Raw genomic sequence first — 24,613 nt, forward strand, 5'->3', positions numbered from 1 at the left:
TCTTGTTGAACAGCACAGCAATTTTCTGCTACTAATTATTTACATGCACGCTATCTGCTTTCTCGTCTCAGAGGCCCCATGTTATCTTAAACGCTTGTGAATCCACATTCACTATGGAGGTTTGGGATTAATTGTGGACCAGACGTTGGTTTTGGAAGCTCATATGAGAATAGTCGTTTAATTTCACTTTCATTTAGTCCGTTTGGGTAGGCCTATATATCCTAAAGATAACAGGCTACTCATAAAGATGCATCTATATAGCCTGCACAAACTGACCCCAAAAATAAACGTTTGTTTCTTTGGATGGAAAACAACGTTTCCGCTGCTATAGTGGGTTGGAGGTCTAGCATCAGTATCATAAATGGCTCTCTTTTCATGTCGACTAAGGTTGGAGAGGATGGCACCTTGCAGCGAGGAGAATCGCTGTAACGCCCATCGCTCTTTCAGATGGTATTGACGGCCTGCTGGGGACGGTGACAAGGCATGGGTTCCCGAAGAAAAGGGAGGCTCTCAAGCAATGTGAGAAAAAAATAAGACAAAAAAGACTATGCTTGGTTCAAGTTGCTTGTGTGCTAAATCTGACCCACACGCCATTTGTAGACTGCATGTGTCACATTAATAGCCTATATCTCTATATCTGTTGTTAGCAGGCCTACACCATGCATTCACGTTTTGGTCGTCATAATGATAGCCTACATTTTGCACTAAATGTTCGTTTATATATAAGCTTACAGTTGGGTTTTAGACGATTGTGATCAGGGTAGCCTATTTAGAGCAAGCTGTTTTCAATATAGGCAGACCCACTGCAACCATATGGGCCCAACAGTCCCGCTGTTGCGCTTTTAGTGATGCGAATACATGGAGCTTTATAGGCTAAAGAACCTGCCAAAGCCCTTGAGTTTGTTTTACTGAAGAAAAGCCACGTGATGTGCACCCTGAATGCACTGAAACTTTTAAGAATTTCTATGAACTCGTCTCAGCGTTGTTTAAATAAGCTAGTTTGGTTTGCACCATAATAGTGGTGCATCAGAGCTGAAACACAGAGAAAGGAAAATAAAACGTATTTGCATTAGACTGTGCCCAGTCAAGCGCCCATAAGAGGCAGACGTGTAGGCCTGGCCTACATACAGCGATGCAAAGAGCCAGGCCCCGTGTCCTCCGAGCGTTTCAACACCCTGTGGTGGACTAGAGAGATGTTTTTTCAGGTGGAACATTTAATCTAAGACCAAGGTGAGGCATATTTTTAAATTCGTCATTCTCTTGGCCAATATTTTTCATAGGCCTACACTAAAACGAAGAGTGCAAAATAGTCTCAAATCATCTAATTTGAGAACAACTCGATCAAATCCTATCTATTTTAAAGCAATAATCCACTTAAATTCATAGACAGAGCCACGGATGCAAGGACTGACCATCCATGATTTAAAATGTACAATTTTAACCATGTTTTGAGGCTATACAGTGTATGTTTACATTTAAGTTGTTTACAAACATTGGAGTAAAATAAGCTTATTATTGGGTTGTGATGGGGTACGACAGTTGAACTAAGGTCATGAGGCATTTATAGGTTACATTCTTCAAGAATCAGTGGGTAGGCCTATATATCATTAATTTATAAAAGGATTCTAGCTTCAAGTGATAGGACTAAAATGGGTTAAATACTCGACTACCCCATTACCCCAACGAAAATGTCTCATAATTAGATGTATGTAAAATGTTGCAATGGGGTGTATTAACCATGAGACCAGGTCGCAGCACAACTAGACCTCCACAATACCGTGGAATTTCCCTTAGAGTTGGATAAAGACCAGTGTCGAGGCTCACTGGCTGCGGGTAACTGGTGAACAAAGTGCGGGCGTTCTCCACGGAAACAATGGTGAGAGGCTAGACGTCACTGAATCTGCAGAGTCAAGCTTTTTAAAACACCTGCTAAAAAAAAAAAATGATTGTGCAAATTTAGGCTACTTGAGTTTCTAAGGGGGTAGGCTTATGATATGTAGCCTGTGGGCTGCAGGTGAATTATTGACCAGACATGACTGCATGCTAAAATGGCAGTGTTCAGGGGCAGCTTCAGGATGCTCTTCATCCTCATATAGTTGGATTGTTGGAGTGCTAGAATTGTCTTTTGAATAGACTACATCAGTGATACTCAAATGGCGCCTGCAGGCCATATCTGGACTGCGAGCCCATTAAATGGGGCTGTTCATTTGTAAAATAAAAAAAAATAAAAAAAAATATTGCCATCTCGTGTGAATATTAGTCAAATATTCTGAGGATTGTGAGTGCAGAAGAAATATGTCAAAAACAATGTAAGTCGAAACATCTGCTTTATTTTTTCTGGTCCTTACAGAATAATATCTCGAATTATCTCAAAGGAGTGTGAACATCAATTCAATAAAACCGAGTTGTGAATAAAATTCTAAAATGGTTGATGTGCACCTCCGAACCGCAATAGCCTACATCACCGGGAAAATATATATTTTTTAACATTTAAAATACAAACGCAAAACACACTTTCAACGATTTCAAACTATTCAAGTGTTTTTTCCACTGCAACTTTGACTCGAAATAGATCTTTATCCTTTGAACAAAACCATAATCGCAGCAACAAAAACACCAAACATTGTTCATAGGATTGACAGTCATAAAAGCTTTAACAGAGAAGGATATGTTACAAAATTAGATTTTGATAAATAAGTAGGCTACTGTAAACACAGAGAAAAACATAATGCAGGAAAAGTCAATGACGTGGCAAATTTCGAAAAGGGAATATAAAAACGGTAATACTTTCAAAGAAAGGTGTTCACATTATGATATTCATTTGAATATTAGACAAGGGGTGAGAGGTGCACAATTAACATAGGCTAACCTAAATTAATAACCTGGATTTTGGAGCATTACTTATGCTATAGAAACAAATGATCTTAAAGTGTATGCAAAACATTTGTTAGCAAATTATTATGATAATAGCACACACTTTCTATGAGGCGCACACACATTATACCTTATAAGTGCATTTATCTAGCCTGGGTACCAGTTTCTGAGGTCAATGGAACTCGACCAAAACAATGGAAATGTCATGGAAACGCGTGGGGGAAAGATCCCTAATCTCCTCATTGTCCCCCAGCAAAATTTGCCTACATTTAAGCTATTTTTATGTGTGTATTTCACTCTAAATTTGGGTAAAAATCGGAGTATAATGCTTGTATGGATGTCAACCCCTTTTACATGTCCATCATGTCATCATCATCAATCAACTGCATTACAGTTAAAAACTACTTTGACTAATGCCACCGATTTCTGTACGCTAGTTATGCTACCAGTTTATAGGAACGCCAGTTAGCATTTAGCAGTAACTTCTAAATCTGAAAAGGGACAACTAACCTAAATGTTATGCAGCGAAAAACAGCCAAATAAACTCAGCAAAAAAAGAAACGTCCTCTCACTGTCAACTGAGTTTATTTTCAGCAAACTTAACATGTGTAAATATTTGTATTGTAATGACCCAGCTGGGTCATAAAGTAAAAGAGAGACGGGCACCAGGTGTACAGGCAGAACACAGGTTTATTCCTAAATGGGCTATTGTTCAGGCCACAACCCCCGCCGCTAAACCTCGAACATACACAAATAGAACATGTCAAAATCAAGGGTCCCGAACCGAAGAGAGGAGATATGAGACCGTAACCCCTATTTAATCATTCCCAAAATCCCGCGGGATTACCCATCATACCCCCCAACCTTTCCATCTGTCCTGGCATATTTAACCCCTGCTAGTACCCATGAGAACGATAACACATCCATGAACACAGAACACAATACAGGGTCGTTACAGTATGAACATAACAAGATTCAACAACTGAGACATAAACTGAACAAGTTCCACAGACATGTGACTAACAGAAATTGAATAATGTGTCCCTGAACAAAGGGGGGGTCAAGCTGCATTAAGTACTGCAGTGCATCTCCTCCTCATGGACTGCACCAGATTTGCCAGTTCTTGCTGTGAGATGTTACCCCACTCTTCCACCAAGGCACCTGCAAGTTACCTGACATTTCTGGGGGGAATGGCCCTAGCCTTCACCCTCCGATCCAACAGGGCCCAGACGTGCTCAATGGGATTGAGATCCGGGCTCTTCGCTGACCATGGCAGAACACTGACATTCCTGTCTTGCAGGAAATCACGCACAGAACGAGCAGTATGGCTGGTGGCATTGTCATGCTGGAGGGTCATGTCAGGATGAGCCTGCAGGAAGGGTACCACATGAGGGAGGAGGATGTCTTCCCTGTAACGCACAGGGTTGAGATTGCCTGCAATGACAACAAGCTCAGTCCGATGATGCTGTGACACACCGCCCCAGACCATGACGGACCCTCCACCTCCAAATCGATCCCGCTCCAGAGTACAGGCCTCGGTGTTACCCTCATTCCTTCGACAATAAACGCGAATCCGACCATCACCCCTGGTGAGACAAAACCGCGACTCATCAGTGAAGAGCACTTTTTGCCAGTCCTGTCTGGTCCAGCGACGGTGGGTTTGTACCCATAGGCGACGTTGTTGCCGGTGATGTCTGGTGGGAACCTGCCTTACAACAGGCCTACAAGCCCTCAGTCCAGCCTCTCTCAGCCTATTGCGGACAGTCTGAGCACTGATGGAGGGATTGTGCGTTCCTGGTGTAATTTGGGCAGTTGTTGTTGCCATCCTGTACCTGTCCCGCAGGTGTGATGTTCAGATGTACCAATCCTGTGCAGGTGTTGTTACACGTGGTCTGCCACTTTGAGGACGATCAGCTGTCCGTCCTGTCTCCCTGTAGCACTGTCTTAGGCGTCTCACAGTACTTTATTGCCCTGGCCACATCTGCAGTCCTCATGCCTCCTTGCAGCATGCCTAAGGCACGTTCACACAGATGAGCAGGGACCCTGGGCATCTTTCTTTGGGTGTTTTTCAGAGTCAGTAGAAATGTCTCTTTAGTGTCCTAAGTTTTCATAACTGTGACCTTAATTGCCTACCGTCTGTAAGCTGTTCGTGTCTTAACGACCGTTCCACAGGTGCATGTTCATGAATTGTTTATGGTTCATTGAACAAACATGGGAAACCGTGTTTAAACCCTTTCCAATGAAGATCTGTGAAGTTATTTGGATTTTTACAAATTATCTTTGAAAGACAGGGTCCTGAAAAAGGGAAGTTTCTTTTTTTGCTGAGTTTATATACAAATGGGACTTTAGTAACCACATTGTGGGCCTGCAACAATACATCAATCATGACGTATTTGATGAATATCCTTATTGCTTATTACTGATGAATGTGTTTGTTTTTCTTTCTGCTTGCATTTTGTATTTATATTTTGATGTGTGTATTTTCTGTAATTTATGTAATTCAGGGCTCATCTGTAAAAGAGACCTTGGTCTCATTATGACTCCCCTGATAAAATAAAGGGAAAAAAAATAAATAAAAATAATCCACTTTGTTGAATGTGCGCCAATCCAGCGTGTTTCTATATCCCATGGTCTGCATTCCATTGACCTCTTAACCGCCTTTATGTCATATGCCAAATGTTCGGCTTATATGTAAAATGTTTGGCATATGACACGTAGTACAAGGAGTGGAATGTTAGCAGAAAGAGACTGGTACCAGGTTAGCATTTAACTCCACACACTTATAGTGCATTATAATGCATGTTATAAGCTGTCATAACTCCAAGTAGTTATAACATCCTTATAATACATCACTATGATGCATTATAAGACCAATGTGTGTGTGCCTCATAGAAAGTCTAGAATTCTTTCCCAACATAATAAGGCTATAAAATGGTTAATTGGGGCACACTGCAAGTTGAAAGTATTATCACTCCATTTAATTAATTTATCTGCAAACATACACAAATCCTGTCTCAATACATTCATGTCAAATGTCAAACTTAAGATGTTAGAACTGCCAAATTAACATATTTGGGGAATATTACATTTTAAAGTTTATAACGTTTGTAAAAACAAGTTATCAATATAATTCAAAGCTTTCCAGCATGAGGAAGACCCAGTTGCCATGGTCCATCATGCCTCAATAGTCTTATACATCTGATGGGCCCTGTTTTTGAGATATTTAACAAGTGTTTCCCAAAACACCATCTAGAGATAGGTGAATTTCTTAAACGTTTCGTAAAAATTTAAGCCAAGAATGTCAAAGCAAAAGGGAATATAAATGTGTAACCACACCACCAGTGAACCACATCATCTATAAACATTGGAGTGCTTTGGTGGTGGTGAATTTAATGAACAATATTCACCTTCCCTCAGCCATGCTTGGCTTTACTTCTTACTTCACCTATTTGTAAGTCGCTCTGGATAAGAGCGTCTGCTAACTGATGTACATTTAAATGTAAATGTACTTGCCACCCTCTGGCATGGCAAACATTCTCTGAAAAAGCACCTCGTTCTAGTCGAGGTCACCCAGAGAACCTGTACTTCTATTCATGGTCCTTCGATCCGGATTCACTGATTGGCCACAGTTAAAGCAATATAAATAGAATCCCTAGAACAGGACAGACCCTCAGACCGTTGGACTGTACCCTTATGGGTACACTTAATATGACATGGAATTCTATTTCTATAGTTCAAGTATGTGCCAGTAGCAGATTAGAGCTCCATCCTGGACTGAATGTGTCCCTCATCCTTTTTAACAGACACTATGTTAGACTATTTAGATGCAGCTCAAGCAAAAGGAGGCTTAATCCTAACTTGAGACCTGCATGCATAACTTAACCTCCCACAAATATCACATTGACATCAATGACTGATTTATGTGAATGTCTGAGTTACATATTTCAAATTGGGAGATGGCAGATGTTTTGGACATGAGCCATTGGGTGCATCTCAATAGTGTAGTGACTCCCTCTCCTCGTCTCCTTTCCTCATCCTCACTGATCTGAAAGAACGGGAAAGGTGTAAGCTGATTGCAAGACTTACTCTATATTTTGATATTTGCGCCGATAGAGAGGAGACAAGGAGGCTTGGAGACCAATTTAGACTATTGAGATGCACCCCTGGTCGGGTGGATTTTCCTCTGCACATCCTGGTGCTTCCTAAAAGGGCCACTAGGGCCAACCTAGGGATATACAGATTGACAAACACTCTGCTGCCAAGTACCATTTGTGAGGTTAAGCTACTGTTAATGGCTGATGTATATTGTATAATGTATGTCTGCATGAATATCTGTGTGTGTGCTGACAACTGTTACACATTTGTAATCATAAATATCGAATAACAGTATTTATAAGAGGAAACAAGAAAACATCCCAGTCAAATCCTCAATGAAAGAACGAGGAACACACCAAACCATACATCCAATGTACCTGTAACTTTCATTATGTACACGTCACATCCACTCCACGCCGAGTTCACTTTTTCAAAGTGTTTAAGGGACGTCATGGTAGAAATTCTTCTTACACAACCATGTAGAAAATTACACTGAAGTGAGGCAATTGCAATAATCTCTTTGTATAGGATATTTAACGGTAGGCCACAACACAACATCAGAGTGCTTCCTTCATGAAGAAATAACAAGGTTTTGTATATTGCCTAAAAACATTCCCTCTCTTCCTTGTTTATTTTGACAAAAAATCAAGCAAATGATCATCCATCAAAGAGACTTGTCATAACCATAACAAAAATGAACATGGGCAGTTTTGGCCTTGCCCTCTCATCTCATAACACCTTATACAATATCTGAGATTTTGAATCCTTATAAGTGCAAAAAAATATCAAAATACCAATTTCCCCCCAATCCTCGTACAAGAAAACGACACAAAACAAAAGAGTGGAATATGCACAAGATTAAAAGGAGATGTTAGTATGGGTTTCCTAAAAGCAATGTGTTTGAGTAACTACGTGGTGGCGCCACAGCCTCTTTCAAAGTTGCTACGCTGTCTAGCCTACCAGGTTCTAAAGCAAAGGTAGGCATGTCATGAAACGTGTACAAAGCTTCAAGGCCAATAAAACTGAGTATAAGTCCTAGCTTTGGGAGTTTAGTGTGGTTGAATAAAATCAACCATTATTTAGGATATACCAGTATGAAATCTTTCCATCACCCCAATGCCATGGTTTTGTAATAATAATAATAATAATAATAATAATAATAATAATAATAATACAAACTTTCTGCACTCTATCTAGGTGGCAGATCCTATGGAATCTGAGTGAAATGTGATATATCTAGAGGCTGATGCAGAAGGTGAGCTTATAAAACTATTTGTGCTTCCTTTACTGTCTCCCGTAGTCAGGTGCTTGTGTTCCCCCAGTCGGGCCCAGCTCCGTGGGCTCCTGTCCTGCTGGGCCTGTGAGACGAGTGCTCCCCAGTCCGCAGGCTTTGCCCTGTGGGGACTAGTTCGCCTTGGCGCCTCCCCTCCCGCCGGTGCTCACGGAGGGAACCTGAACGGCACACCCCGGAGCTTTCCCCACCGCACGCCCTGTCTGCCCTGTGTGAGCCATCTGGCGACCCTCCCCGACTACAGCTCCTACCGTGCTCCGAGAGGCGCCGCAGGGCATGGGGCTCACGCTCAAAATCGGTGAGTGGGAAATGCGGGTACAAGATGATGTGCTGCTCGTAGACGTCTGGGATGAGGGAAATGGTGGAGGTGCGGCGTGGGCTCTTCATGGGGCTGGGAAGCGGGGTCTCATCGATAAAGTTGATGACCTCGTCGCGGCTGAAGCAGCGCAAATCTGCCTCCTCGTAGCGCTCGCCGCCGCTCCCCCGCGGCAGCTGCTTGAGCATGTGCCCACTATCCTCGGAGCGCCGGCGCTTGCGGTGCGGGTGGCTCTCCTCGCGGTAGGAGACCGGGCTGCTCCTGCGTCTCTCGTTGCGTGGCAAGCTGGAGTTGTAGTGGACCATTCCCATCACGTCCTCCGTGGAGCCCCAGTGGTGTAGGTAGGAGGGGATCTGGCCGCTGGTCCACATGTCGGTTTCGTCGTGGGAGAATCTTCTTGTAGGGGGTACCTGGCGCAACACAACACACAGACCAACAACATCAGCTTGTATGGAGAAGGTTAGGCCTGTATAATATGCATATGATAATGGCTATACAGTCATACATTCTCAATGAAAAACAACAGCAATACATTTTGTTTCTCTTACTGCTAAAACTACAAATGCAAAGTTCTTTAAATTATTTGGTGTTAAACATTAGGCTATTTTCTAATCAAATGTTGTCTTCTCTAACAGGAGTCATTAATGCAACTCAATTAACACGTATTTGTTTTTGAAACTATTATGACAGTATTAAAGCCATAATACAGCACTATTATAACAACTAACTTGTCGGACTAAATGGCATTCTTTCCAAATTGATACTCACATTCCACATTGTTCTGAGAACTAAGTAGGAGAGACATAACGTCAGCTTTTAGTATGGGTTTGTCAATGAGAAGATACACAGCACAAAACTAATATCAGAGTGCCACTATGTGGTGTCTTTTTGTAAATGCAGAAATGAGACAGCAGACTATACAGTAGCGTTGAGTGAGAAGTTTGACCAGCAGGGGGAAGCAAAGCACGAGTAGTAGTTGAAAATGAGGACTGACAGGGGGAGGATGGGGAATGTAACCCCAACGAGATGCAACATAGCAAATGAAAAGTCTGATTCTGTAAATATAAGCCATTTGAGAATTGCACCAACAATTCTTAAATGGAGCCACGTGTTTATGTTTTTTTTGTTGTAGTTGATTTCTAGAATTGTATTGACAAATTGTAGCACCCCAAATAGTAGGCACAAATGTGTACTTAATATATCTGTTTCAATGCCATGACTTGCATGTATTTAGTTGTAATACAAACACATTTGTTTTATTGATAATTATTTATTGATAATTATTTTCCATTATACAGTATGGACTGCTAAAACACAAACTGTATCTTAACCAATTCCACACTGAGTGTACAAAACATTAGGAACACCTACTCTTTCCATGACATAGACTGACCAAGTGAATCCAGGTGAAAGCTATGATCCCTTATTGATGTCACTTGTTAAATCCACTTCAAACAGTGTAGATGAAGGGGAGGAGACAGGTTAAAGAAGGATTTTTAAGCCTTGAGACATGGATTGTGTATGTGTGCCATTCAGAGGGTAAATGGGCAAGACAAAAGATCTAAGTGCCTTTGAATGGGGTATGGTAGTAGGTGCCAGGTGCACCGGTTTGAGTGTATCAAGAACTGCAACGCTGCTGGGTTTTTCATGCTCAACAGTTACCCGTGTGTTTCAAGAATGGTCCACCACCCAATGGACATCCAGCCAACTTGACACAACTGTGGGAAGCATCGGAGTCAACATGGGCCAGCATCCCTGTGGAACGCTTTCAACACCTTTTAGAGCCACTGACCTGACGAATTGAGGCTGTTCTGAGGGCAAAAGGGGGTGTAATTCAATATTAGGAAGTTGTTCCTAATGTTTTGTACACTCAGTGTATAAGATGCACTATTTAGACAAAACTGAATCAATGGTTTAATGAGTCAATGTGGTGAAATGATAGCTACTGTATACATCTCTGTTCAATAACTGTCCAAAAATAGAATAGACTCGATCCTACTAGAGAATAGAATGAGCGTAACTATCAACTATCAGGAGATCAAATTTCAGTCTATATCATATCATATCATAGGCCTATAGATTTCATGGCTAGGCCTACTGATTTGATGTCCAAGTTGCCTGATAAGAATATTCTTATCATAAACCATTTATAAAATAACAAATATTTGATGGCTAAATCTAAGGGCTACACCTCCTGTGTGCTACTTTCTTGTTAGCATTACACTGTGCTGTGTTACATGTGGTCTTGCTAGCAGCTATTTGCGCTACATGGAGTAGTCGAAAGCCCAATTGGGTAATTGTTTTGCAAAAGAATGGAACAAAGATGACACAGTGGTAGATGTCTTGCGGGGGTGACCGTAAGTCTGGGTTGTGTCAGGTAAAAGGGGCATTCTTAGTTTAGGTCTCCAAATTCAGCCTTCAAAAGCCTTCATTTTCTCTCCAATACTGTAATTATGCTCTTTTAATTAATTTTTATTTGGGCCACACGACTGCACGCGCACACACACTCGCGCACACATTGTGCGCATACTCAAGCACACACACACACACACACACACACACACACACACACACACACACACACACACACACACACACACACACACACACACACACACACACACACACACAGTTGTGGTTTGGTTGTTTGTGAGCTCTTGAAGACTGCATGTTGGGAGAGCAGCATTGGGGTTCATAATAATATGTCAAAGAGGAGCATTTCACAGCTCTACAACTGACTTGCTTTGAGTCTGGAGTCAATAGGACACAATAGGAGTCAATAGGACCAAATAGCATTAGCATGAGCAAGCATTTGCATTGTTTTAGCATAATGGTTCAGTCAAGGATATTGGAAGTCAGCATCAGCCCTACCACCTCATACTATTCTAGTATTTCTATGTTTAACTTGTGATACTACGATTAAGAGGTGGCAGGTCTGTGAAAGACCCACCTATACACATTAGAGAGACTTATCTACAATGAAGGTGAAAACTACTGATGGTCATATTTGCCAAACATTAGTCAGCCAGATATATGCTTTTTGACCTTTCAATGCCATGTTTAGATAGGAAATATCAGTTTGCAAAATGTAAAATGATTCCAGCAAGATCAAACAATAAGATAGATATTATAGTAGGCTGAAGGGCCTCTTTCACCATGCACATTGTTATCTGTATTTGAAGTGAAAAATAAATCAATTGATGAAATAATAAAAATCAAGGGAAATATACCTGCAAATACTGCATTTTATCTTCCTGTAGTTGCAATGGATACCCTTGTGGGACCCCCATTTCTAAGGTTGAGAATTCGTACTTGGCAATACGGTCTACCGTCATGATATCAGCCGCGGAGCTATAGTCATATGGTCTGTCATATATTAAGTCCGCATGAATTCCTCCATCTTGGCTGTTTTCTGCAAAATGCAGAAAAGCATACGCGTCAGGATTAAAGACCAACGTACTCAAAATACACAGACAGACAGACAGACAAGACGAATAGATAATAGAGACAATTCATCTTTCTCTTTTATTCTTTTTTTTTGGGTGTCCGCTGGGAAACTTGGAGTTCCTAATCAAAAAGGAGTCACTGTAGCCCTCGAGGCCTCGAGACATTCTTTCACTTTGAGCCTTAAAGATTTCTTTAAAGTTAATAGATTATCTTTTTAATAAAAAAAATATTCTAGTATGAACCATTGAGTGTTACATATCCTTTTTTCAGAATACTTCAGACTATCACAACGTATTATATGTGCATTATTGCCACAAAATTGCACAACTCTTCTAGTTAACTTGTGGCTTTTGTTTTGTCTTTGTGGCAATCACAGATCTATACTTTAGTGAAAATAATTTACGATATTGTTGTGAACTTGTAATAGTCTGAAGTGTTCTGAATAACAGGGAACATAACACTCAGTGGGTCATTATGGTGTAGATTGTGACTAAATTATCTCTGCAACAAGATGGCAAAAATGCCCTATGGCTCAGAGGGTTGAACAGTGAATTTGAAAATAATCACTGACTGAAAATCATGACTGTGGGCGTTTACCGACTAGAAAAACACAAAACAACTCCTTCCAAATTCAGAGACCCTGTCCAGAAATAATGATATTAATCCTTAAAACAATGGGGCTTATCGTGAGAACCATAATACAACAAATCAAAGGAATACTTTCAAGTAATCATTTTACATACTGTATAACTTGTCAGGCAAATTTAGGATCAAAAGAAGAATTGCATTAGATTCAATGCGAGGTCAATTGGAGATCGGTGTAAAATGCTGATCTTAGGGCAAATGTTGGCCGGTAGGATGGAGGATGAGATTGGCTATTTGCACAGGCAGCATAGCATGCAAGTCAGTAGCTTTGGAAACAAGAAACAACCCTTATACATACAACTGTATTGTGATATACAAGGCAAGCCCTCTGGAAAAAGAGAGGAGCGCTGGCAACATTAAAATCACACAAAAAATACATTGTCCTACGTTTTAGTTTTTTGGCCTTATGCTAAACAATCAACATGGATGGACGTATAGAAAGGGAGTTATCAAAAGGTATGGGGGTTAGAAAGAGGGGAGAGGGGAGATATCAAGTTGAGTTTAAACAATTTCATTGCAAGAAAAGGCAAGTTATTTCACAGGGTTCATTTCAATTAGCATGTTTTTAACATTGAGGATTTTTCATGTTTCTTATTATTATTCTGGTCTCATATCAATATAGAATAGTTCACATCTACCCAATACACAATTAACAAACTATAGGGGCTATTACATTTATCATGTGACCTAACTTTAAAGTTAATATGAGGGACAAAACTTGGGTAAGTGTCTGTGTATTTCTGAATTGTAAATATATTATTATTATATTATTATTATATGTACCCTTTGGATCATTAAGCCATTTTGGTCTGTCAAAAGTACCTAATTTGCATAATTTGAGGGAATAGTGTGAATGAGGTTGCTTGTGGTGTCACTGCTTATTGTCACTACATAGGCCTACAGACAACATGGACAGGAATAGTTTACTGCATTTCCAAAAGACTATTTAGTCATCCGGCTGTATCTGTTTACACTCATACGCTGACATTGGTCCAAAAACCTGATAGGTGTGCGTACAATCATGCCTTGATGTATATCATAGATTTAAGAAAAATGCATACCAGAATCTCATAGGATTGGAAATATGACCATCGTGCTGAAATGTAATGTGCTTTTTAGCTAGTTATATTCCTTCAGTTTTGATTTGGTTGTAATCTTCATAAATCCTCTCTATTTATTTCTGCGTCTTGTGTCAGGGTGTTCTAGGCCAAGGAAGATTTCAGTTTGAATGCATTCAAGTAAAGCAAAGTCATATTCTGCGGGGAAAGTATGTGCTTTTCCAGCAATATCTTGTAACAGTCTGATAGCATAGCATAGAATTCACTCTTTTTAAATGAGCCCACTAAGAATGAAACCACAAAATGTGGCTATAAGTCCTACAGACACTTTTGTTTGGTCACTTCCTCTCCACTTGGAGAAAAAGGTCACATGATAGGTCACATGATAAATTAGACCACATCAAATTAGACCAATCACATAAGGACCCCGGATGGCTACATATGACCACATTAAAGGAAAATTATATATACTGAATCAAATCTAGGGTTGTAAGCTGAACAGACGTCACTCCCAAAACAAGATCTCTCCAACCCTGCTCCCGGAGAACCTTCTAGGCCTGCTTATTTCAGTTTAAGTTTATCTACAATCAATCAAGCTCAAATCATGAAATGTACTACTTCGACGGAACGTCACCATAATCCTACATGGCGCCCCCAATGTAAATCAATTGCCCGATTCAGAATTCAAATCCAGTTTTATATCTTCTGAATCCATTCACAGATGACTATCAAATCATCCATTCATAAATCAACCAAGGCCCAAGCTATGATAGTGCACAACCCCAAAGGTGAGGGGCCAGCAGTGGCTCCAGGACCGGGGGTTGCAGACCCCTACCCTTATCCCCGGCTCAATCAAATGCCTGTGGCCATAGGGCACCAAACCACAGGTCCTATGCCAGTTCTCCAGGAGCAGGCTTCCAGACCCCTACCCTAACCTCTACCCCCTACCTCTTACACCCCCCACCCTCATGTTATGAAGTCACCATAGCCAGGGGTAGGAGGGGGTAGGTGGTGGACAGAAGGAGCCTGGCCTGCTCCACCTCCCCCTCCTCGCCTGTTTTACCTTCGTCCACGTCGTCGTTGGACATGATGGCCACACACTTCTCCCAGACCATGCGCACGTCTGCGCGGTAGCGGTCGCATGCCCAGAGGAACATGGGCAGCAGGATGGACTGAGCGATGGAGCACCACAGCACGCACAGCACCATCCAGCTGTAAGAGCGGTCGTACTTCAGACTGGCAAAGCTCACAACCTGCATGGGAGGGATAGAGGGAGGAAGGGAAGATGGAGGGCACAAGGCATAGCATGGTCAATATCAAGTACAAAGCGAAACTACTACAAAACCCAAGCGGTTTTTCCAACAGAGCAGTTTATGTTTATATCTCAAGGAACACCAGCAGAGAAGTGTGTCTTTGGTGCCTCTCCCTGAGCAAAAGTGTATAGTTTGGTATAGTATAGTATAGTATAGTATAGTATAGTAGAGTAGAGTAGAGTATAGTGTGTTCCAGGACCAAAGTGTGTGCTCCTTTTCACTGGTCCTTGACACTTTAATCAAATTGATTAACCAGCCTGAGCAACAGGGCATAAAATTAACTTTTCGGTCCACCAGCCACTGTGGCAGGTAGATTTACTTAGATTTAAAAATCTACCAGCCACTCAGATTTTTTACCAGCCAAAATACTTTTTGACGCTAAAATTACACCAATAAAACACAAAATAAACGGATGAGCATGCTTTGTAATGTAAAAAATAAAAATAACTTGTAAGAAGTAACTAATGTGGTATATTGAATAATTATACTTTTTGTGACCTAAGTCTTTTAACCAAAATATCACAGACAAAAATGTTCACCTGTGGTCCTCTGTAGCTCAGCTGGTAGAGCACGGCGCTTGTAACGCCAGGGTAGTGGGTTCGATCCCCGGGACCACCCATACACAGAAATGTATGCACACATGACTGTAAGTCGCTTTGGATAAAAGCGTCTGCTAAATGGCATATTATTATTATTATTATTCACCTGCCCCTTTAAGGGTGGGAGGTTACCGTGGTAGCGTGACTCCAGTGATGTTTGTGCCTGTGAAATTGAGTCTGATTAGTAGAAGTGTCTTCTCTTCCCTAGCAGTTGAAACTCAAAAATAGAAAAACAACCTAGCTTGTAAACAAAACAATGTAAATAGCCAAGAAACACAAGGACAAAGTCTCACTTCGTTTCAAGTAAATTAGAACCATTTTTATGCTTGTGCGCAGCGCTTCTAAAAATGAATCTTTCACTCAGCTCTTCATGTGCACAGAGGCCCCTGCCAGGCAGTGTTGCAGCGTGAGGTGGAATAGGCTATATAGGATTCATAGTTCTTTGACTTTGTGCGATGAATTTACCAGCTATGAAACAAAATGGTGGAAATACTTTGAAAACCGCTGCAGCATTTATTTTACTATAAATGTGATCATGCTTGACAATTTGTATTCACAAAATTGACATCTTACCCGCCAATGCCAAAATCTACCCGCATTTGGCAGGTGGCGTGTGTTAATTATAGGCCCTACTGAGCAACCTCCTTGGTGTCATGAGTCAACTTCAGGAGCACAATGGAGGGTCCATCAATGAGTCACTTGATTAGGTCGATTAGATAACTCTCAACCTAATCTACATCTTCATTAGATGTAAGATACTGCAGGGTTTTTCTGGAGAAAAAGGGTCTTAGGTGGTGGGTGTGGCAAGGGGCGTGGCAATGGGCACAGTTGGCACAACAATATTTTTTGGAAAATGTTGTATTTATTTATATATATATATATATTTTTTTAAAGCACATTTTCTGCAATTCTCCAAATTTCTCCATGGAGCCGAGACACTATATTTACATGAAAGTACACTACATGGCCAAAAGTATGTGGACACCTGCTTGTCGAACATCTCATTCTAAAATCATGGGCATTAATATGGAGTTGGTCCCCCCTTTTGCTGCTATAACACCCTCCACTCTTCTGGGAAGGCTTTCCACTAGATGTTGGAACATTGCTGCGGGGACTTGCTTCCATTCAGCCACAAGAGCATTAGTGAGGTCGGACACTGATATTGGGCCTGGTTTGCAGTCGGCATTCCAATTCATCCCAAAGGTGTTCGATGGGGTTGAGGTCAGGTCTCTGTGCAGGCCAGTCAAGTTCTTCCACACAGATCTTGACAAACCATTTCTGTATGGACCTCGCTTTGTGCACATTTAGCATTGTCATGCTAAAACAGGAAAGGGCCTTCCCCGAACTGTTACCACAAAGTTGGAAGCACAGATTCGTCTAGAATGTAATTGTATGCTGTAGCGTTAAGATTTCCCTCCACTGGAACTAAGGGGCCTAGCCCGAATCATGAAAAACAGCACCAGACCCTTATTCCTCCTCAACCAAACTTTACAGTTGGCACTATGAATTTGGCCAGGTAGCGTTCTCCTGGCATCCGTCAAACCCAGATTCGCCCATCGAACTGCCAGATGGTGAAGCGTGATTCATCACTCCAGAGAAGGCGTTTCCACTGCTCCAGAGTCCAATGGTGGCAAGCTTTACACCACTCCAGCCGATGCTTGGCATTGCGCATGGTGATCTTAGGCTTGTGTGTGACTGCTCGGCCATGGAAACCCATTTCATGAAGCTCCCGACGAACAGTTCTTGTGCTGACATTGCTTCCAGAGGTTGTTTGGAACTCGGTAGTGAGTGTTGCAACCGAGGACAGACGATTTTTACGCCCTTCAGCACTCGGCGGTCCCGTTCTGTGAGCTTGTGTGGCCTACCACTTCGCGGCTGAGCCGTTGTTGCTCCTAGATGTTTCCACTTCACAATAACAGCACTTACAGTTGACCGGGGAAGCTCTAGCAGGTCAGAAATTTGACGAACTGACTTGGAAAGATGACATCCTATGACGGTGCCACGTTGAAAGTCACTGAGCTCTTCAGTAAGGCCATTCTACTGCCAATATTTGTCTATGGAGATTGCATGGCTGTGTGCTCGATTTTATACACATGTCAGCAACGGGTGTGGCTGAAATAGCCAAATCCACTAATTTGAAGGGGTGTCCAAATACATATGGCCAAAAGTATATGGACACCACTTCAAATTAGTGTATTCAGCTATTTCAGCCACACCCGTTGCTGACAGGTGTATACAATCGAGCACACAGCCATGCAATCTCCAAACATGTACATTTGAGCAGTTTTAAAGTTAATTTCCTGCAATTCTACACATTTGCCATGGAGCTGAGAGAAAATGTTTTAAAGCTAATTTCCAGGGATTCTACCAGTGGAGGCTTCTCAGAGGAGGAAGGGGAGGAACATCCTCCTCAGTGAATTTCATAAAAATATAAAATAGTGAAACGTTAAAAAAGTTATCCTTTTTAGATAAAACTATACTAAATATATTCACATCACCAAATATTTGATTAAAACACACTATTTTGCAATGCAGGTCTACATTAGCCTCAACAGCACCCTGTAGGTAGCTGGAGAACAGCTAGTTTCTGTCCTCCTCTGGGTACATTGACTTCAATACAAAACCTAGGAGGCTCTTGGTTCTCACACCCTTCCATAGACTTACACAGTAATTATGACAACTTCCGGAGGACGTCCTCCAACCTATCAGAGCTCTTGCAGCATGAACTGACATGTTGTCCACCCAATCAAAGGATCAGAGAATGAATCTAGTACTGAAAGCATAAGCTACAGCTAGCTAGCACTGCAGTGCATAACAAGTTGTGAGTAGACTCAAAGAGAGAGAAAGACAATAGTTTAACAGTTATGAACGAATTAATTTCTTCAAAAATGAAGGAGAAGTAAGAGAGAGAGAGAGAGATATTTCATATTTACACTTTCACTTAGTTAGCTGAATGCAGCTAGCTAGTTTAGCCTACTCAAACACCTGGCTCAAACAGAGAGGGATGCAATGTTACCTAGCTGGCTATGGCTATCCAACACTGGAACTCTTCCAAGTCAAGGTAAGCTTTTGGTTTAACTTCTAAACTGCTTGCTAACTGTACACTGTACTGCATGATTGTAGCAGGTTTACTAACGTGTTAGTTCTAGTAGCTATGTTGACTTGATGTTAGCTAATATGGTGACAACGATGTAGGCTGTGTGTAGCTGTTATGATATGAAGGTTTGGCTTGGAAAGGTTTTTTCGCCTGGTCACTTACAGCACTGACGTCCACAAGCGAATGGAAAAGGTGAGAGGAGGAGAGCACATAGATGCGAGAAGGAATTATCCAACGATCAAAGGGATCATGCTGTTTGTATGTGGCTGCTATGAAAGTGAACTGTGTTTGCGCGTGATCAGAGGTGTATTCATTCTGCCGATTCTGTTGAAAAACGTTTCTTAAATGGAAGCAAACAGAACAAAACAGGGATAATATACTAGAAACTTTCATTTGCAACTGTTGGACTAATGATTACACCCTAGATCAGCTAGATGCAGGCAAGATTGTGCAAGGCGGTTTCGAATGTGTCAATGTCTGTCACCTTGATTACTCAAATTTCTCTCGACCTGTGCACCTACGTTGTAAACTTTCATTTATAGGCTAGGTTGTAGCAATCTCATGATGGATATAGGGAAAATTCTAGTATCATGTAGTAGCCCAAACCTATCGATGTTACATTGAGCAGGGTGAATGGAATATGAATGACAGTCATCCAATTCGCTGTACTAGAAATAAGGCCATACTCATAAAAAAAAGAATAGTCTTCCCTCATCTTAAACGGCACCGACTACCACTGGATTCTACATATTCTGCCATGTAGCTGAGAGAACATTTGATGTTTTAAAGATATTTTCCTGCAATACTATGCATTTTGCCATGGCTAATGCTGTGTTCTTTTGCTCAAACTTAATAATGAAATCAATACTGTTCAATTAATTGTTTTTGGGATTTTCAATTCCCCTAACTGTTTAGATTATATTTTGGCAGTTTGGATTTAGGCGTCCCGGAAAAACGCTTAGGGGGCACCACCTAAGGGTTTCTATGGCAGACAAATCCCTGTGCTGTACACCGAAAGCCAACAGACCACCCAATCACGTGGAATCAAGTCACCAAAATCATCAGAGGACAGGCTTATTAGGGCTTACTACTAAATACTCAATCAGGTTCATTAAATTACATTCACGTTTGCCTTTAAATGCACAATCTGTGAGATTTCCCCTTGTTCAATGTTCCGTTCAATTCAAATATTGATTCTTAAAGACTGTAATACCCTGTGAGCTTAGTAAACTGTCATACCCTATCATAAACCAAGGACGTTGGCCTGTTACTCCATCGTTGTTGTATTTTGGCATTTTAGTTTATGTAAACAAACAACACAATGTATAGCTTTGAAATACGTTTAAAACCATCATGTCGATCTCATGGACTGTCAGTCCTTCCTTGCACCAATAGATCAGTCTATCAATTTGAGAGGGGTTACATTAACCCCAGCTCCATCCCTCTAAGCTTACTCAAACTAAAGTGGCATGGTCAGGCTGTTAAAATCACAGATTGTGCCTTTAAGCACCATTATGAAGGAGCCGACATGTCTCCCCTCCAGCTGCTACAGTTGGTTGGACCTCTGAGTGGGGAAGTCACAGTTCCTCTCAACACAAGGCAATACAGTCAGATTCAGAGAGACAACATGAGTGGTTACAACTATCATCACTATCATCACACACTCTGCATGTACCATCATACTATATACTAGCCTGGGCACCAGTCTGTTTCTGCTATGATTCCACTTCTTGTACTCTGTGTCATTGCCAAACAATGATAGCAAAAACAGACTGGTACCCAGGCTAACTCGCTACTTGCACAACCATCATTATCACTAACATCACACTCAACATGCATAACCATCATCACCACTATCATCATGCACTCTACATGGATCCATCCATACGTCATAGTGGGAGGGGTGAAATACAGCAGCATAGCAATTGTGAAAATCTATTAAATGCATGTATTTCTCTGTTAAAGTCCATAGAAATATAATGGATGAATGTTGTATTATAACTGCCCTTGCATTTAAATGGCTCATTATTCCAGGTCACCAGGGAGTGGCTGGAGATTCGTTGTGCTTTAGTAGGCACACTGGAAATACGATCCGCTTTAATAATTTTAAGGGTTTCTGTTGAACACACAGTTTGGGTCATAATGCTTTGGAGTTAACGTTACGGGCAGAGGGGCATCACTCAGAGATTAAGTGTCGACACCAGGAGACGCATAAAGCCAAAAGATAAATCACATTTAAAGGTTGCTTAAGAGGCACTTAAAGGTTGTTCACATATCATGTACTGTGAACTGGGCCTATTCTGTGTGTGTGTGTGTGTGTGTGTGTGTGTGTGTCGGGGGGGGGGTTTCTATGTGTGTCTGTGCTTGTGTGAATGTGTGTGTTTATGTCTGTGCATGCATCCATGTGCCAGTGGTGGCTGGTGTCACTTTAAATTGGAGGTTGGACTCCATGTGTTTATTACCTTTCCATTCCATTTCAGCCATTACTGAGTCGTCCACCTTCACCAGTCTCCACTGGTATGTGGTGCAGGTCAAATAGGTGAAAATGTGTAGATGGTATATAGATCCCCCATGCCATTAAGGATGAAGCGGGTGAGAACAGTAGCATTCAAGGTCACATAGGGAATATAGAGGGGTTTCAACAAAGTGTTCACGAAATTGTCCCCAGCCACTAGTATAAATAAATCAATGGGTCATAACCAAAAGTGTGCTCACTGTCTCGTTCTCTCTTATCAATTTCAAACAGCTGGAAATGGCCAACTGGTTTACACACATAAACACAGCCACTGCTATCTCTCTCTTTCTCTCTTTGTCTCTCTCTTTAGCTCTCTCTCATTCTCCCTTTCTCTCTCACTCCAGGGGGAGATTATGTGACGCAGTAAAGGAGGAATACACAGTGTGATGTCACGAGAGGCTGTGTCCTGGAGGGACGTTACATCCCCCTGAGGTGGCTGCAAACCCAGACAGCTATGGCTCCATCTGCTGGTATGGTCGGGAACTCCAACCCTCTGTGGCCAATCTTCCCACGCAGCTGAAACCAATCAGGGGCTGATGGGCTGGAGTTGTTTTGGAAGGGAAGAGACACGGTCTGGAGGGTGGGTTGGAGGAAGAAGAGAATTGTGTTATAATTTCGTTAGTTGCCGAAGACCTTTAATAAAAATCCTTGTTTTGGTTGAACCTGGACTCCTTGCACTACTTGGGCAACCCCGCTGGAAGCGGTAGCCTCTCGTGGCATCACAGATGGTGGAGAATACGGGCACGCTCAAGCGTTAATAGTGCATGTCAGAGGAGGATACCCGAAGGTTTGATCACCCAGTTTTCCAAGTTGGCCGTAGGCTCCCCGCCGACTGAAATGGAGGACATATTGAAAGCCCTTGTTGCTGGCCAGCAAGCCCAGATGCAAGTAAACGTGGCTCTCTTGGAGGAGCAAAAGAAAGCCAACCTTCTGAAGGCAGAGGAATTGCAGTTGCAGAGACAGAGGGTGGTCCAAAATACCCGCCCAATAAAGGCAAGTGACTTTATATCTAAGATGGGAGCTACCGATGACATTGAGGCATACCTGCATGCATTTGAGGCCACGGCCACTAGGGAAGCCTGGCCCAAGCAACAGTGGGTTGGTCTGTTAGCCCCCTTTCTAACCGGGGAATCGCTGAATGCTGTCCGGGACCTGGGCCCTGACCAGGTTACTGACTATGATGCCCTGAAGTCTGAGATCCTCAGCAGATATGGACTCACAAAGTTTGGTATGGCCCAGCGCTTTCACAGCTGGACCTTCCAACCAGACCAACCTCCTCGGGCGCAGATGCATGAACTTGTCCGAATCGCAAGGAAATGGCTGGATCCGCAGAGGAATACAGCAGCGGCGGTGGTGGAGGCCGTTGTGGTGGATCGTTACCTACGCGCCCTGCCTTATGAGGCCAAACGGTTCATCAGTCAACAGGCCTTGACCACGGCTGATCTGACCGTGGAAGCTGTGGAAAAGTACCAGGCCACAGCGGAGATGCTGAATGCTTCCCGAAAAGACCCGAAGAAGTGCAAGGTGGCCTTCAGTGAGACAAACTACCTGGGGTACACCATTGGGCGGGGGTTGGTCAAACCACAGGAAGCCAAACTGCGGGCCATACAGGACTGGCCGCAGCCCATCAACAAGAAGCAAGTAAGGTCATTTTTGGGCCTCGCTGGCTACTATAGACGCTTTATTGCAGATTTTGCTACCATAGCGGCACCATTGACGGAGCTGACGACCAAACGCCACTCACGAATGGTGAAGTGGAACCCGGCGGCGGAGGCGGCTTTCCGCAACCTGAAGCGAGCACTCTGCTCCAGTCCGATCCTGGTGGCACCAGACTTCAAGAAGGAATTCATTGTCCAAGCGGATGCTTCGGAGGTGGGTCTGGGTGCTGTCCTCACCCAGGCACATGACGGGGAAGAACATCCCATTCTCTACCTAAGCAGGAAGTTACTTCCAAGAGAGAAGAACTATTCAACGGTGGAGAAGGAATGTCTGGCTGTAGTCTGGGCCCTGGAGTCCCTTCGGTTCTATCTCCTGGGCCGACGTTTCATGGTGGTATCTGATCACGCCCCTCTGCAGTGGATGGCCAAGAACAAGGAATCAAACAGTAGAGTAACCAGATGGTTTTTGAGCTTGCAACCGTTTAACTTTTCGGTTGTCCACAGGGCTGGCAAGCACCACGGAAATGCGGACGCCCTCTCCCGGCGTGATGCCTTCTTCACTGCCTTTACCCCGACGAGGACGTCGGTCCCGAGGGAGGGGGATGTGTGATGTCACGAGAGGCTGTGTCCTGGAGGGACGTTACATCCCCCTGAGGTGGCTGCAAACCCAGACAGCTATGGCTCCATCTGCTGGTATGGTCGGGAACTCCAACCCTCTGTGGCCAATCTTCCCACGCAGCTGAAACCAATCAGGGGCTGATGGGCTGGAGTTGTTTTGGAAGGGAAGAGACACGGTCTGGAGGGTGGGTTGGAGGAAGAAGAGAATTGTGTTATAATTTCGTTAGTTGCCGAAGACCTTTAATAAAAATCCTTGTTTTGGTTGAACCTGGACTCCTTGCACTACTTGGGCAACCCCGCTGGAAGCGGTAGCCTCTCGTGGCATCACAACAGATATACACAGATATCATGGAGTGACTCCATAAATCACACACACACACACACCCACACACACACACACACACACACACACACACACACACACACACACACACACACACACACACACACACTATACTGTTATGTATGAGTGTGATAAAACATAAACTCTGTCTACTGCTCCACCAAGAGTCACAGTAAATACTATACCAGTTTATCTGTCAATACTATAGGTGTCCCCTTGATAAGTATGTGTAATAAACCTCATATACCAACTCTGATGCCTTTGGTTAAATCTCTATTAGTAAGTACCAAAGCCATTATAAATCAATCAATTGGCATCACCAGCCAATGTCCTGGAGCCTACAATTGTAACTTTAAAACTGATCACACGATCAAAACCAAATGGCATCGCCAACCATTGCTGACCTGAATTCAGTAAAGGGAAGTACACCAGGAATCTATTAACAGAACATTGGAATTGATTCCAATTAACATTGGAAACACTGATGAAGCTTGGATGCCTTGGCCAATAGTCAGCGCCAAACAAGTTGGTCTAGGCTTTATGCTGTCAATTGATGGATATAGGCCTATGGATATTACAGTTTATACAGTTGAAGTTTACATACACTTAGGGGTTGGAGTCATTAAAACTAGTTTTTCAACCACTCCACAAACTATAGTTTTGGCAAGTCGGTTAGGACATCTACTTTGTGCATGACAAGTAATTTTTCCAACAATTGTTTACAGACAGATTATTTCACTAATA

The 24,613-nt window shown here is 42.5% G+C and overlaps 1 protein-coding gene across 2 annotated transcripts in view; it reads right to left on the minus strand.

Moving 5' to 3' along the window:
* Positions 1-5,824: 5,824 nt before the first annotated feature.
* The window catches only part of LOC121537245 (probable G-protein coupled receptor 153), a 75,282-nt gene continuing 56,493 nt past the window's right edge, over positions 5,825-24,613 (minus strand). The window contains exons 4-7 of one of the 2 annotated variants that reach the window (XM_045207170.1): positions 14,790-14,979; positions 12,967-12,996; positions 9,345-9,364; positions 5,825-8,986 (exon numbers count right to left, since the gene is read on the minus strand). In XM_045207170.1, coding sequence (XP_045063105.1) covers positions 8,270-8,986; positions 9,345-9,364; positions 12,967-12,996; positions 14,790-14,979 — 957 coding nt within the window. In that variant the 3' untranslated portion in view covers positions 5,825-8,269. Of the gene's footprint in view, positions 8,987-9,344; positions 9,365-11,806; positions 11,989-12,966; positions 12,997-14,789; positions 14,980-24,613 lie in introns of both variants that reach the window. The other variant, XM_045207169.1, reaches the window with a different exon arrangement.

This window comes from Coregonus clupeaformis, chromosome 24 (assembly GCF_020615455.1).
Source record: "Coregonus clupeaformis isolate EN_2021a chromosome 24, ASM2061545v1, whole genome shotgun sequence".
Lineage (NCBI taxonomy): Eukaryota > Metazoa > Chordata > Actinopteri > Salmoniformes > Salmonidae > Coregonus > Coregonus clupeaformis.